At 43.6% G+C, this 17039-nt stretch overlaps 1 protein-coding gene across 8 annotated transcripts in view; it reads left to right on the forward strand.

The window, feature by feature from the left end:
• CTNNA2 (catenin alpha 2) overlaps positions 1-17039 on the forward strand; it is a 3078224-nt gene that overhangs the window by 580302 nt on the left and 2480883 nt on the right. For all 8 annotated transcript variants that reach the window (XM_068274961.1, XM_068274945.1, XM_068274955.1 and 5 more), the window contains one exon: positions 16071-16237. In XM_068274961.1, coding sequence (XP_068131062.1) covers positions 16071-16237 — 167 coding nt within the window. The remainder of the gene's footprint in view (positions 1-16070; positions 16238-17039) is intronic.

The following is a 17039-nucleotide window of genomic DNA, read 5'->3' on the forward strand; positions in this document are numbered from 1 at the left end:
GCCAATCTGATTTGTTTCATTTCTATGGGAATATACAAATTATTGTTGCCAAGGACTCCACAGCTCACAAACTTGGTCATTGAGTGTTTGTGCGTTAGGGCTAGAAAGTGGGCAGAGCCAACACCAGTCAAATGCATATACAGGCAATGCCGGGTCATCAGTGGGTGGAGACAAATACAAATTTCACTGGGAAAATGTAAACTGCAGCCATTCCTACAGTGTTAATGGCAGGGTTTTTAAACTTTGCACAGTTGGTCACTGGGTGACTGGGATTGATATTCAGAAAAGTGGGTGGAGCCTACAAAAGTGAATCAAACTTCACCTATTGCTTTTCAAGGGGAATATTTAATTGCTACCATTCTTGCACTGTTAATGGCACAGCCCTCAAACCTGGTACAGTTGGTTATTGGGTGACTGGGGTTCAAATTCAGAAAAGGGGGTGGAGCCACAAACAACCAATCAGATTTTTTCATTTCAATGCAAATTATTGATACCAAAGACGGCAAAGCTCACAAACTTGGTCATTAAGTAATTGTGTGTTAGGGTTAGAAAAAGTGGGTGGAGCCGACACCAGCCAGATACATACCCGGGCAACGCCGGGCAAACAGCTAGTGTAGAATATATAAAATAACTACTATTATGTTCTATGTAATTATGATAGTAAAATATGGGTTGTTTTTTACCAACCTGGCCTAACCTGACCCCATTCTCACTCTCCTCTCCCTAACCCTAACTGACCCCTCCAAATGGTGTGTAACCCCAACCAACCTGCCCAACGGAGGCCTAACCCTAACTGACCCCCACAACCAATGCCTAACCCTAACCGACAGTTCCAACCAATGCCTAACCCTAACTGACCCTCCCAGCCGAATACTAACCAAAATAGACCCTCCCTACTGATGCTTAATTCTAACTGACCCCCAACTTATGCCTAAACCTAACCCACCCTCCCAGCTGATGCCCAATCCTAAACGACCCCATCCAACCGATGCCTAACCCTAATTCACCCTTTCCAACTGATGCCTAAAGAATCCCCCAACCGATGCCTAATACTAAATTAAAGAGGAACTCCAGTGAACATTTTACTGTTGGCAGGTGATGTAGCTGCTGCATGGTTTTTGGCAGTTGGAAACAGCTGTAAACCGCTATTTCCCACAATGCAGCAAGGTTCACAGACAGGAAACTGCCAGGAGTATGTACTATTCTTGTGGGAGGGGTTTATTGTGGGAGGGGTTTCACCACAGTATCAGCCCTACAGAGCCCTCTGATGCTCTGTTTGTAAAAAGGAATAGATTTCTCATGTAAAAGGGGGTATCAGCTACTGATTGGGATAAAGTTCAATTCTTGGTCGGAGTTTCTCTTTAAGCCACAGATTGAACAGGTGCAAATTTCCCGTTATAGCTACTAATCGTGTGGGGAAGGGTGAAATTGGTTCTGAACGGTCACATTACTAAACGTTTCCGTGAAACAAACCTGAACTGAAAAATAAAAGGAAAAAAAGAAAACAAACATACTTGCATCACATTTACCTCCTGCATAGTATGCTTATCAATCTCATTCTCCTCTCCCACATCCTGTTTGTCCATTGTGATCAATGGAATTCTTTGCCCTCCATTATTAAAACAGCTTTTGGGTCAGCACCCCCATAACCAGTAATATTGCTTGAGCCAAAGAAAAAAATGGGCATTACCTTGCACATTAGTTGTCCTTTCAGTTATAACTGACAGCAACTGATATAGTGAAAAGGGACCCTAGAGTTTTCAGCTTCCTGGGAGCCAAGTATGACTGGATCTTGTCAGAACTGGAAGACATTTTTGTTACAAGAAAAGGGTGAGCTTCTGAGATGAACTGTAAGGAGGTAAGTATGCAATATTCATTTGCAGGTACATCTTGTGTTTATTTTCAGTAATTGTACTCAGTTCAGGTTCTCTGTCGATCAGCGTTTGCATATATTTCTTAGATAGGATCTATATTAAGTTAATTTTCTTAAAGAGGAACTCCAGTGAAAATAATGTAATAAAAAAGTGCTTCATTTTTACAATAATTATGTATAAATAATTCAGTCAGTGTTTTCCCATTGTAAAATATTTCCTCTCCCTAATTTACATTCTGACATTTATCACATGGTGACATTTTTACTGTTGGCAGGTGATGTAGCTGCTGCTTGCTTTTTTGGCAGTTGGAAACAGCTGTAAACAGCTATTTCCCACAATGCAATGAGGTTCACAGACAGGAAACTGCCAGGAGTACCACGGTCCTCGGAGTTTCTTGTGGGAGGGGTTTCACCACAATATCAGTCATACAGCGCCCCCTGATGGTCTGTTTGTGAAAAGGAACAGATTTCTCATGTAAAAGGGGGTATCAGCTACTGATTGGGATGAAGTTCAATTCTTGGTCGGAGTTTCTCTTTAAATGCTGTAGATTGATTAAAAATAATATTTTATTTGGATCTCAATGATCGTATCTAAAATATGATCAGTTGCTATAAAACATTGCCATTGATTGGCACCTTTACAGTAAGAAAAAAGGAATATAGGACTACAGCCTAGGCCTATGCAGGAATGGCACTTTACATACACGTTTATCTCATCATGTCATCTGTCACTTTATGTACCCTTTAAAGCGGTCCTGAACTCAAAACTTCCTAACTGCTCTAAAAGATAAGCAACAGCATAATAACCTTTACAGATTTTTTTTTTTTTTACAGCTGATAGAAAACCTGCAATAAATCTGCACTGTGCCTACTTCCTGCTTTCATGGGAGCAGACAAAGGGTTAACATCCTGTTAACCCTTTGTCTGAGGGGAAAAAAGGTTTTTTTTAAAGTGAACCGGCTGCCATATGTATTTCCTTTTAAGCAATACCAGTTTCCTGGCTGTCCTGCTGATCCTCTGTTTCCAATACTTTCAGCCATAGACCCTGAACAAGTATGCAGCTGATCAGGTGTTTCTGACACTATTATCAGATCTGACAAGATTAGCTGCATGCTTGTTTCTAATGTTATTCAGACACTACTGTAGCCAAGGAGATCAGCAGGGCTGCCAGGCAACTGGTATTGTTTAAAAGGAAATAAATATGGCAGCCTCCACACCACTCTCTCCTCGGGTTCACTTTAAATGCAGAGCACACTTTATATCTGATGAAAAATGTAGAGAATGTGTAGCTGTGGGAATGTCAGCACTGTTAATCAGTACATTGCACTTATGAGCATAAGAGTTGGGGAAAGGATTACTGGAGTATGTCATTATGGATATTAATTAGTAGGTCATTTTATAGTCATTTTATAGTGAATCAGACAAACAGATCTCCAGATTGCTGCTGCTGATTCATAGCTGCCAGTCATGTGTGAGTGTTTACTGCGCTCACTCAGGTTAATATAAGGATATTGCAGCTTCTAAAAGCTTCAACAGGAACTCTACCCAAAGATGGGAGTAGCGGGAAAGAAAAATAAGACCTCGCAAAGAGACATTAAAAAATAGAAGATAAATGAAGAAATGGTTGATACTCGCCTTGTAATTGGTCTATGTTGTTTGATCCATCGTGAGCCTGCAGGTCATCATTTTTACTGCTGGCAGACCTAAAAAATAGACAGCACAAACTGCCCTTATCTATAAATAAACCCACTAACAATATGATAGGCTAAAAGGATATATATATATATATATATATATATATATATATATATATATATATATATATATATATACACTAGCTGGTGTTGCCCATGTATCTGATTGACTGTGGCTCCACCCCCCTTTCTCAAATTGAACCCCAGTCCCCCAATTACCAACTGTACCAGGTTTGAGGCTTTTGCCATTAACAGTGCAAGAATGGCAGCAATGTAAATATTTCCCTTGAACATCAATAGGTGAATTTGAATTGGCTTTTGTAGGCTCCACCTACTTTTCTGAATATTAATCTCAGTCACCCAGTGACAAACTGTGCAAAGTTTGAGAACCCTGCCATTAATAGTGTAAGAATGGCTGCAGTTTACATTTTCCCAGTGAAAATTGTATTTGTCTCCTTCTACTGATGACCCAGCATTGCCTGATTATGTATTTGGCTGGTGTTGGCTGCACCCACTTTTCCTAACCCTAACACCGATTTACTCAATTACTCAATGACCAAGTTTGTGAGCTTTGCGGTCTTTGGCATCAATAACCTGCATTAAAATGAGACAAATCAGATTGGCTGTTTGGGGCTCCACCCCCTTATATAAATTTAAACCCCAGTCACACAATGATCAACTGTACCAGGTTTGAGGCTTGTGCCATTAACAGTGCAAGAATGGCAGCAATAAAATATTCCCCTGAAAAATCAATAGGTAATTTTGATTGTTTTTTGTAGGCTCCACCCACCTTTCTGAATATTAATCCCAGTCACCCAACGACCAACTGTGCAGAGTTTGAGAATCCTATCATTAACAGTGTAAGAATGGCTGCTGTTTACATTTTCCCAGTGAAATTTGTATTTGTCTCCATGCACTTTTTGGTTATGGGAATAAAAAGTATCCTATACTTTATTCCAGGTCATGTACTAGGTGTGTGCCAAATTTCATTCAAATCCGTTCAGCCATTTTGCGTGATCGAGTAACAAACATCCAAACATCCGAACTTTCCCATTTATTATATTAGTGAGATTTATAATGTGGAAGTCCACTCCTTTCCTGCAGGAATAATCGTTTATACAATATTTATTCTCTTTATCCTCTTTACACATGTAAGCGGCATCTCACCATAGGGGGTTGGTATTGAACGAGAACCCAAGGTGGGCAGATGGGGGGCAGATGGCACACAGAGGCATGTTCTCTGCTTCATAACATGCCTCTGTGTTACCACACCGCTGCTCTCTGCCCCCCACCGCCACGCTATAGCCCCCCCAGACAAGCGACATTATTTGTCGCCATCTCGGAGGTAAACAAAGGGAGAGGGATCCCCTGTTCAAAACACCTGCTGGGGCATTCCTACAGGGTTTCCAGAGCTGCCATTGGGCAGCTCTCTCTCCCTGGCCACGCCCCTTGATGCTCCCCCCGCCTCCCTGCACGCTGAATGAGAGAATCTCAATGAATCTCTCATTGCAGCGTCGTGACCCATAGTTCATGAAAGTGAAAGTGGGCCAGTGCGGCCCACAGGAGCGATGGGGAGCGACGATTAATGTGGCTACCTGAACCGCTCAGCCCCCTGGATCAGGTAGCCAATTTTTAAATTTTTTTTTTAATCCTTTGGGAGAGCTGGCAGCTTTCAGGCTAGTAATGCGATCTTCTGCTATATGGGGGGGAGGGTCAGATGGCGCAATGCACGAGGAGTTGGGTGAACAATGCCCTTGGCCAGCGCTCAGCTGATTTGATACTCTAGGCTTATTGCTGGCCAAGCTGCTAAGGGGGGTTGAGGCCACTGTATACAGTACATGTTAGATTCTCAAAATAAGGAAGTAGATTCTCAGTAGAGATGGTCCGAATATCAAATTTTGGGTTTGCAAATTTCGAATCTGAATCTCCCCAAAAGTTTGTGAATCTTGCGATTCTGCGAATCTCCATAGACTTCAATAAGCTGGAGAATTTTTAAACCTACAAAGACTGTTTTTGGCAACAAAAGTGATGGAAAAGTTGTTTGAAGGGGCCTAACACCTGGATGGGGGCATGCCAGAGGGGGATCCATGGCAAAAGTGCAACCAAAAATGACAGAGTATATGTATTAAAGAAAAGCATTTCTTTGTTACAGCTTACAGAAATTCCGGGAACATTCTTCAGTGTCTACTTCCTGGTTTCATAGAAGTAGAAAAAGGGTTAACCTTCTGTGTTTACATATTAGCTGTGTCTCTAGCCTGTGCTGACACAGATTATAGCTCAAATTACACTTGTGATTACTTGAAGATGAGGGGGGATTAGACAGGCTCTTCTCTTTAATGACACACAGGGTGTATTTTTCTGTGTTTTCCTTGTGTCCTGTGCAATAGTTCAGTTCCACTTTAATTCCTCCTCCTGGTCCTTAAAGAGACGCCGTAACAAAAATTGCATCCTGTTTTTTATCATCCTACAAGTTCCAAAAGCTATTCTAATGTGTTCTGGCTTACTGCATCACTTTGTACTATCACAGTCTCTGTAATAAATCAATGTATCTTTCCCTTGTCAGACTTGTCAGCCTGTGTCTGGAAGGCTGCCAAGTTCTTCAGTGTTGTGGTTCTGCTATGCACTCCCCCCTCAGGGGGGAAAGAAACACACAAATGATCTCTTGAGATTCAAAAGGAATGCTGTATACAGCCTGCTTGTGTATGGATGTATTTTCTATGTGTGGACATATTGTACATCAACCTACTTCCTGTTTTGGTGGCCATTTTGTTTGTTTATAAACAAACTTTTTAAAACTGTTTTTAACCACTTTTAATGCGGCGGGGAGCGGCGAAATTGTGACAGAGGGTAATAGGAGATGTCCCCTAACGCACTGGTATGTTTACTTTTGTGCGATTTTAACAATACAGATTCTCTTTAAAGAGGAACTCCAGTGAAAATAATGTAGTAAAAAAAGTGCTTCATTTTTACAATAATTATGTATAAATGATTTAGTCAGTGTTTGCTCATTGTAAAATCTTTCCTCTCCCCGATTTACATTCTGACATTTATCACATGGTGACATTGTTACTGTGGGCAGGTTATGTAGCTGCTCCTAGCTGTTTTGGCTGTTAGAGACAGCTGTAAACAGTTAATTCCTGTCTGTGAACATTGTTACAATGTGGCAGTTTGCCCTGAGTACCGCGGTACTCAGAGCTTCTTGTGGGAGGGGTTTCAGCACAAAATCAGTCATACAGCGCCCCCTGATGGTCTGTTTGTGAAAAGCATCATATTTCTCATGTAAAAGGGGGTATCAGCTACTGATTGGGATAAAGTTCAATTCTAGGTTGGAGTTTCTCTTTAAGTGCAGTCATTAACTTTGCTGAGTTAATGAAAAAATCCAGCCTAGGAGGGTACAATATTGCAGTTGACTTATCGGTATACATGCAGTCGACTTTTATTCAAGTTTATATACAATAATAATAATGTGTATTATTATTATCAATTGGATTTTTACAGTATAGTGCCAACGTATTGTGTAGCAATTTAAAACAAATAAGGTATATACGGGTAATAATTTAAAAAGTATACAATTTTAACACACTTTTCAGAAATTTATAGCAGTCTGCAATTTGAAACATAAAGGTAAAAAACTGCAAAAACTACTTGTGTAGCACCGGTCTATACGTATGGTAATTTTTTATCAAAAGTAGAATTTTTCTTTGAGGCTGAACTCTTGGCAGAGAGATGTAACACAGCAGCAATATTTAACTAGCCGAAGATGTTTAACTGTTCCCATGTGGTCTACAGAATGAAATGGACAAATACACTAGAACGTCCAGATTTTCCTATTCTATGGTTCTACTTCCCAGCAAAAAAACACAGCTTAAGTCAAGACTCACTTGCAGACTGCTGACAGGACAGGGCAAGTCATCAGTTTTCACCAGAACGGGACAAGGTCCTCCAGCACCCAAGGCTGAGACACGAAAGTCTATCCCCCCTCCCTCCCCAGCAGTCACACACTTATCGCTATCAGACTAAGAGGCACCCCAGGGCCCCCAACATAGTTACATAGTTACATAGTTATTTTGGTTGAAAAGAGACATACGTCCATCGAGTTCAACCAGTATAAAGTACAACACCAGCCTGCTCCCTCACATATCCCTGTTGATCCAGAGGAAGGCGAAAAAATCCTTACAAGGCATGGTCCAATTAGCCCCAAAAGGGAAAAAAAATCCTTCCCGACTCCAGATGGCAATCAGATAAAATCCCTGGATCAACATCATTAGGCATTACCTAGTAATTGTAGCCATGGATGTCTTTCAACGCAAGGAAAGCATCTAAGCACCCTTTAAATGCAGGTATAGAGTTTGCCATAACGACTTCCTGTGGCAATGCATTCCACATCTTAATCACTCTAACTGTAAAGAACCCTTTCCTAAATAAATGGCTAAATTGTTTTTCCTCCATGCGCAGATCATGTCCTCTAGTCCTTTGAGAAGGCCTAGGGACAAAAAGCTCATCCGCCAAGCTATTATATTGCCCTCTGATGTATTTATACATGTTAATTAGATCCCCTCTAAGGTGTCTTTTCTCTGGACTAAATAAACCCAGTTTATCTAACCTTTCTTGATAAGTGAGACCTTCCATCCCACGTATCAATTTTGTTGCTCGTCTCTGCACCTGCTCTAAAACTGCAATATCTTTTTTGTAATGTGGTGCCCAGAACTGAATTCCATATTCCAGATGTGGCCTTACTAGAGAGTTAAACAGGGGCAATATTATGCTAGCATCTCGAGTTTTTATTTCCCTTTTAACCACCTCAGCGGTATGGACAAGTTCAGCTCGTCCATTACCGCCAGAGGGTGCCGCTCAGGCCCTGCTGGGCCGATTTTGACCAAATAAAAAGCAGCACACGCAGCCGGCACTTTGCCAGCCGCGTGTGCTGCTTGATCGCCGCCGCTCTGCGGCGATCCGCCGCGAGCAGCGGCGAAAGAGGCTCCCCCCAGCCGCCCGAGCCCTGCGCAGCCGGAACAAATAGTTCCGGCCAGTGCTAAGGGCTGGATCGGAGGCGTCGCCATGGCGACGAGGTAAGCGAAACACGGAAGGCCGCTCATTGCGGCCTTCCGTGTTACTTCTGGCCGCCGGAGGCGATCAGAAGAACGCATCCGGAGCGCCCTCTAGTGGGCTTTCATGCAGCCAACTTTCAGTTGGCTGCATGAAATAGTTTTTTTTTTATTAAAAAAAAACCCTCCCGCAGCCGCCCTGGCGATCTTAATAGAATGCCAGGGTGGTTAATGCATCCCAAAATTTTGTTAGCTTTAGCTGCAGCTGCTTGGCATTGAGTATGATTATTTAACTTGTTGTCAATGAGTACTCCTAAGTCCTTCTCCAAGTTTGATGTCCCCAACTGTATCCCATTTATTTTGTATGGTGCTAGTTATCTGGCTTGCAGTCACTGCCATGTATCCCCTTTTCTCATTTCTCTCTGCTTCAAACACAATAGGGGAATGATAGCTGAGTGAGTTGTGCGCCCTCCTCCTACACTGCGCCCTGAGGCTGGAGCCTCTCTCACCTTTGCCTCGGCCCTGGTCTTCACACTGCTTGTCTCCTTTCTTGTAAACTGGCTAGCCTGGTAGACACTCTAGATATTTTCCTGAGATAATCATAACCCTTGAAGTGCCGGCCCTACCATGCTGTTCATAATATTCAAAATCTGATGTTCTACATACTTCATAGAAATGGTAAAATTGTACAATCTTACAAAATGTATGTGGTAGAAGGGTAAACTGAGTAATTATACTTTGAATGGATACTTTAGGTATTCCCTCATATTTATAGGCGTGTTAAGATTGTACAATCAAGATTTTATCATTGGTGGTCGCCTTTGAAGGACAACTGTAGCGAGAGGTATGTGGAAGCTGACATATTTCTTTTTAAATGGAATGTCCATTTACTTCGGACAACATGGACTTGATTAACCATTTCTGCCGCCCGGACGTGAAGCTCACGTCCGTGCGGCTGCTCTGCTTCGGCGCGCTTCCGTGCACCCGTGGTGTCCCCCGGTAGCCCTGGGATCAGTGGATGGGAACAGGGTTCCCGAATCCGATCACCGATCCGTGTCCCCATCAGAAAACCCAAAGCGCTCTTACAAGTGGCTTCAGTCTTTCTGCACGTACAATTTTCCGCGTCCCCCTTGTGCTTCCGGTTAGCGAGAAGCACAAGGAGGGAAAAAAACTCAAGGTGGCCATCTTGTGGCCAAATAATAAAACTACATCTACATATTTTTTACATTACAATTTACACATATAATAACATTAAAAATTAACTGTTTATTTCCCACACCAAAATATTACCCAAATAAAATTTTTAATGGAAAGAAAAAAAAATTACAATAAAAAAAAGACATAAATAGTTACCTAAGGGTCTGAACTTTTTTAAATATGCATGTGAAGTGGGTATACTATAAACATTTTTTTAAATTATAAGCTTGTAAATAGTGATGGACGCAAAACGGGAAAAAATGCACCTTTATTCCCAAATAAAATATTGGCCCCATACATTGTGATAGGGACAAAATTTAAATGGTGTCATAACCAAGACAAACGGGCAAATACAATACATAGGTTTTAATTATGGTAGCATGGATTATGTTAAAGCTATAATGGCCGAAAACAAATGAATGTTTTCAATTTTTTTCTTATTAATCCTGTAAAAAATTCTTAGCAAAATGTACCACCCAAAGAAAGCCTAAATTAGTGGCGGAAAAAACAAGATATAGATCAATAAATTGTGATAAGTAGTGATAAAGTTATTAGCGAATGAATGGGAGGTGAAAATTGCTCTGATGCAGAAGGTGAAAAATCCCAGCGGGCTGAAATGGTTAACCTGCTGAGCGGTCTGGACGAGCTCAGCTCGTCCAGTACCGCCGGAGCCTGCCGCTCAGGCCCTGCTGGGCCGATTTGGCTCAAATAAAAAGCAGCACACGCAGCCGGCACTTTGCCAGCCGCGTGTGCTGCCTGATCGCCGCTGCAGTGCGGCGATCCGCCGCATGCAGCGGCGAAAGAGGGTCCCCCCAGCCGCCTGAGCCCAGCGTAAAAAGTTCCGGCCAGCGCTAAGGGCTGGATCGGAGGCGGCTGACATCGGCTGACGTCCATGAAGTCACTCCGCTCGTTGCCATGGCGACGAGGTAAGCGAAACACGGAAGGCCGCTCATTGCGGCCTTCCGTGTTACTTCTGGGCGCCGGAGGCGATCAGAAGAACGCCTCTGGAGCGCCCTCTAGTGGGCTTTTTTTATTAAAAAAAAACCCTCCCGCAGCCTCCCTGGCGATCTTAATAGAACGCCAGGCAGGTTAAAGGGCGCTTGCACAGGCATAGTAGAGGAAGACCTCGCGAGGTTGGCCTCTGCACCAGCGGGGACCCCGGGCCAATGGCTGGGAGCGGAGCTGCGGTCTGGGATATGGCGGCTGCAAGGGGCTGAAGGAAGCCCTGGGCAAGTAGATTTTTTTTGTGTTTGTGCTCAAACATTCCCTTTAAACAATACTAGTTGCCTGGCTGCCCTGCTAATCCTCTGCCTCTAATACTTTTAGCCATAGACCCTGAACAAGCATGCAGCATATCAGGTGTTTCTGAAATTTTAGTCACATCCAATATTAGCTGCTTGCATGTTCCTGGTGTTATTCGGACACTACTGCAGCCAAATAGACAAGTAGGACTGCCAGGCAACTAGTATTTCTTAAAAGGAAATAAGTATGGCAGCCTCCTTATACCTCTTGCTACAGCTGTCCTTTAAAGTGGACCCAAATTAAAAATACAAGATTTCAGAAATAAAATCTATTTTCTAAATTATAATAATAAATAGAAGCCTTTTTTCAGCTGCATGATGACAAATATAAAATATTTTACATTTATTGGAGGAACCCCTCCCTTCCTTTCAAATTGCCGGCATTTTCCCGGCAAACTGGTGGAGTAGATGGTGTCCGGCAATGGAGGAATTGCTAATGGCTGCCCCCAGTATAACCCTAGCTATGAAAAGAGAGGGGTGAAAAGCATGCACTGAAATTATCATAGGTTTGAAGGAGTGTTCATTTATCTTTGTATGTGTCAGAGTGGTGCAACTAAATATTTTTAATTAAAAAAATATGTTTGGTTTGGGTCCGCTTTAAGGTGCATACACACACCCAGTCTTTAATGGCTAATTTTCTGATCACAATATTGAAAATCTGTAGGCCCTCTTACTTACAAAATTGGATGTGTGTACTCACATTAAGAGCAACATGAAAAGCCCTTCAGATGTACATTATGTTGGGGGCATCAGGGCTGGGTCCTGGATGGGAAATGTGTTTTCCCTTTATTTGGGCTGTGGTCACTTTGAGGCCCCTTTCACACTGGCGCGTTGCAGTATTTTTACCGCATCCCCTGGACAATGAAAGTCTTTGGAGACTTTCATACTGCCACGTTACGGCGTGATGCAACAGAAGTGACATTTTCGCTGCATCCCCGATGCAAGACCAGAACGGTGAGCTGCAACGATCTGTGTTGGTCCAGAAGTCATGTTAGTCTTTGGCGATACATAGATTTTTTTTTTTAAATGACCAACGCAACAATGCACTTCTGTGCACCCCGAAGCAGGAAGTGACCGCAAGCATGTGCCACTTCCTGCTTGGCCAAATGACAGATGGGGAATACCACATAGTAATGCAGTATTCCCTGAAGGCCTGGTTTTGGCAGTGAGGCGCAGCTGTCGCGCCACCAGTTTACACTGTGAAACCGGCCTGAAGCTTTGTGTGTACCTGGAAAGGGACTGTTTGGCAGCAATCCAGGTTGCTGTCTTTTTATTTATTTTATTTCAGGGCCAGACTCTGGAATGGTAGGGTAGGAATAAGGTGTGCCTTACCATTCCACCCAGGTACACACCTGGCTTTTGCTGAGGGGAAACTCTACTAATTTGCATCTAGAGGAGGCACAGGTGGAGTATGGAGGAGGATTTTGTGGAGCATGTGTGCTGCTGACCTCCTGATGAGTGTGTTTGGAAGCACTGTGAACAAATCATATACTGTGAACTGCTGGGTTAGATGATTTTGCCCTAGGAATCAGACTGACTTGCATAGTCTGGACTTTGCCAACGTTAAGGACTTTCAAAGCTGATGTAAGCTATGGGTTTACTTTACAATTGATGCTGAAGCAAAGCTGTGTGATTTTGACTTTTTAAATTAACAGACACTTGTCTTGTACTGCGTGCTGGCTGTGATCCCCTCTCAACTTCACAACTATTATACAATTACTTTATGTTTACAGTAAAACCTTACACACTCATATGTCTATGTATGTATTGTATATTGCATGTATCATAGTCTAGGGCCAATTTAGGAGGAAGCCAAATAACTTAGCTGTATGTTTTGGGGATGTGGAGGAAACCCACGCAGACACAAGGAGAACATACAAACTCTGTGCAGCAAGTACCCTGGCTCAGATCCAAACCCAGGACCCAGCGCTGCAAGGAGAGAGCGCTAACCGCTACGCCACCCTGCTGCCCACTTGGGCTTGGTCACACATAAATCTGTGCTGTCCTGTTCTGTCAATTTTGCATCAGTTTTCGAGCAGTTTTACCTGACTGGATCGGAAATGTACATCTTTTATAAGTAAACACACCCATAGAAACCCATGCAAAAACTGATGGCAACTGTCAAAAACCGACAGGACAGGCCTGGACACCTTTTTGTGTGTGAACCAAGCTTTAGGCTAGGTTTACAGTGAGGGCTTGTTCACACTGCAGGTGTTCTCTGCTTTTTTTCACCCGCATGCGGTTTTTAAAAATGCCCCCCGACCGCGTCTACAATGAATGTGTATGAAAAGGTTCATATCAGCGCGGGTCATGCGCTGTCCGTTCAGTAAAGCGTCGCGTGTAACATTTTTGAAGTGATTCCGCCTCAATGGAAAATATAGAAGAAATGCAAAACGCTCATAAAATTGCTTTGTGCAGCGATTGCGTTCGCATTTTTAAGAATAAATACATTGTATTTATTATTTTCCGGGTCAAAGAGTTCACTTCCTGACTTGCGTCAGGCAGAGAATTACAAAACCGCTTGGAAAAAACACTTAGAAAACCGCTAAGCACAAAAACGAATCGCTCACCCAAGCGCCGGGAATCTGAAAAAAAAAAAGACACCTCAAACGCCCAACGCGGAAGGACATGCGAAGGGAACGCAATGTGAACAAGGCCTAAGGGCCCGTTTCCACTATCGCGGAAACCCCCGCGATTCTGCAGAGTTTCCCCGCACATGAATTGCAACGGGAAACTCTGCCATAGGGGGGAATGGCTCCGCCAGCCGAATTGCTTGCGGTAGCGATTTAGCCCCCCGCAGAATTCGCTCAGGAGGCTTAGATTCACCTGCGATCCCGCTGACCCGGAAAAGCGGCCGCATGTCTCGCAGACGCAGCGCCGCTAAAGTGGAAACGGGCCCTGAGAGTTGTTCCCTGTAACAGCGGGTACGCAGTGCAATGCAGTGGGAAAGCAGCGATGCACATTATCCAAGCATTGTGTCCCATACAGTGAAGCTTCACTGTACTGTTAATACCGGTGTTATGCGGATACTGCACTATGTCACACCGCACAACAGCAAATGCACTGTAAACGTTGGATTGATTTTGTATTGCAATGTGACACAATGCGGCCATTACGATGCACAGCAATACCCCACTGTGAACCTAACCTTAAGCACAGAAAAATGTGTTTATGCACTTTTTTTTAATGCTTTCTGGTGTGAATGAGGCCTTAGGCATCTCTCGCTCACTCTCTCCTTCGTGTACATATTAGTACGCCGCAGGTGGGGGGGGAGTGGAGAGTAGAATGATGGCTCACCCTGCTGCCACAAAACTACCTGGCGGTGTTAAAGGACTATCACCAAAAATTGTGAGATTTAAAATACGTAAAAACATTTAAATACAAAGTACATTTCTCCCAGAGTAACATGAGACATACATTACTTTTCTTCTGTATTGCTGTCACTTACAGTAGGTTGTAGAAATATGACAGAACTGACAGGTTTTAGACTAGGCCATCTCCTCACAGGGTATTCTCAGGGTGTTCTTTATTTTCTAAAGCACTTCGTAAACAGCAGTTGCTCGGGCCAACTGCCAGAATAGTGTGTAAACAGGTAGGGGGGCGGCCAGCATCTTTGTATAGATCCTTTCCAGGGAGTGTTTTTGTAAAGAATAAATCAAATACTGAAAATCCCCCATGAAGAGATGGACTAGTCAAAAGCCTGTCAGTTCTGTCAGATATCTAACTACTGTAAATGACAGCCAGGGACGGATTTGTATTATTTACTGCCTTAGGACACTGTCAGCAAAAGCGCCCCCCCCCCCCCTTCAATATAGGCAGCCAGATGACCCCTCCCCCCTCCAGTATAGGTAGCTAGATGACTCTTCCTCCTCCCTCCAGTATAGGCAGCCAGATAACCCCTTCCCCCTCCCTCCAGTATAGGTAGCCAGATGACCCCTCCCCCCCTCCAGTATAGGTAGCCAGATGACCCCTACCCCCTCCAGCATAGGTAGCTAGATGACCCCTCCCCCCCTCCAGCATAGGTAGCTAGATGACTCTTCCTCCTCCCTCCAGTATAGGCAGCCAGATAACCCCTTCCCCCTCCCTCCAGTATAGGCAGCCAGATAACCCCTTCCCCCCTCCCTCCAGTATAGGTAGCCAGATGACCCCTACCCCCTCCAGCATAGGTAGCTAGATGACCCCCCCCCCTCCAGCATAGGTAGCCAAATGACCCTTTCCCTCCTCCCTCTAGTACAGGTAGCCTGTTGACCCCCCTCTCCCTCCAGTATAGGTAGCCCGTTGACCCTTCCCTCTAGCGTAAGCAGCCAGAAGACCACACACACACACACACACTTTTTCAGCTTTTACAAAGGACCAGGTGGCATGAGTTAAAAAACATTTTAGCCATTTATTTAGGAAAGGATTTGTTACAGTAAAAGTGATCAAAATGTAGAATGCATTACCACAGTAAGTAGTTATGGCACATTCTATATCTTTGTTTAAAGGGGGCTTAGATGCTTTCCTTGCATTAGAAGACATCCATGGCTATAATTACCAGGTAATGACCAATGGTGTGGATCCAGGGATTTTATCTGCTTGCCAGGTGGAGTTGGGAAGGGATTTTTCCCTTTTGGGGCTAATTGGACCATGCCTTGTAAGGGATTTTCACCTTCTTCTGGATCAACAGGGATATGTGAGGGAGCAGGCTGATGTTGTACTTTACTTTCTGATTGATCTCAATGGGTGTATGTCTTTTTTTTTTTTCCCAACTATGTAACAGCGCTGTACGATTCTGTAGACGCTCGCAGTTCAGCCTTACCCGCATTATATGAGCTAATATCCTGATAAATTCCAATCCTTTTACTGCCAGTATATAAAAATGGATTTAACCATTCTTTAAAGAGTGTAGTAAAGGATCAAACGGTGTTTCTTTTATCTGTGCATTTACCATCCAATTAAAGTGGATTTTACTTTATTGTAGGAGAGACCATGCGGATTGCCTCAGCGGAGTTTGCAGACGATCCGTGTTCCTCGGTAAAGCGCGGCACCATGGTACGGGCTGCCCGGGCGCTACTTTCTGCCGTCACCCGCCTACTCATCTTGGCAGACATGGCCGATGTCATGAGGCTCCTGACTCACTTAAAAATTGTAAGTAGCCCTAATTGTATGTGTAAATTCACTGCGTGATATGAGCTAGATAGCAAACGCATAGAGCTGAAACATTTCATCTCAATGAGAATTGTGGCGACAAGACCGGATTTTCAGTATTTTTTGTGCTTCAGGCCAAGCATGTTGTGGATTCCTTTTCTTGTGCAGCCCCCTTTTCCCTGTGCATCATCCATGTAAAGCAACCACTAATGAACCACTCCCTTGAGCATTTCAGTCTCCTCTTTTATGTTCAGCAACTCCTTTTTTATGTTCAGGTGCGCCCTTGAGCTGCAGGCACCCTAGGCCCGGGCCTCTATGGCCTTCCCAGAAATCCAGTGCTGGAGAACTTATGTATGGCCTTGTTAAGGCACCCCTACACTGGCAGATGCATAGCGCCCAACTGTCCTTTTTTCAGAGGGACAGTGCCTCTTTAGTAACTAAATCCCTCTGTCCATCTTTCTTACTCTTGTCTCTTTCATTTTTATGTATTTTTATACTGAAAATGTGTTTAATATACTTTAAATGTTATTTCTATCATTTAAAGGGACTCAGAGCTCACTACAAAAAAAGATTTATACATACCTGGAGCTTACTCCAGCCCCATTTGCACGGATCGCTCCCACGCCATAGTCCTCCGACTTTGTCTCTTACAGCTTTAGGGCTACTCCGTTGTTGTTACCCCCTGGCACCTGTTACAAGGCAGAGCTTTCCTTTTATATTGCACACAGAAAGCCTTGGCATGTAACGCTGTGTGCTGTGCCTGCACGAACGTGCATACTGAACCTTGCACATGCATGTGGAA

Source organism: Hyperolius riggenbachi, chromosome 1, assembly GCF_040937935.1.
Source record: "Hyperolius riggenbachi isolate aHypRig1 chromosome 1, aHypRig1.pri, whole genome shotgun sequence".
In the NCBI taxonomy this organism is placed as follows: domain Eukaryota; kingdom Metazoa; phylum Chordata; class Amphibia; order Anura; family Hyperoliidae; genus Hyperolius; species Hyperolius riggenbachi.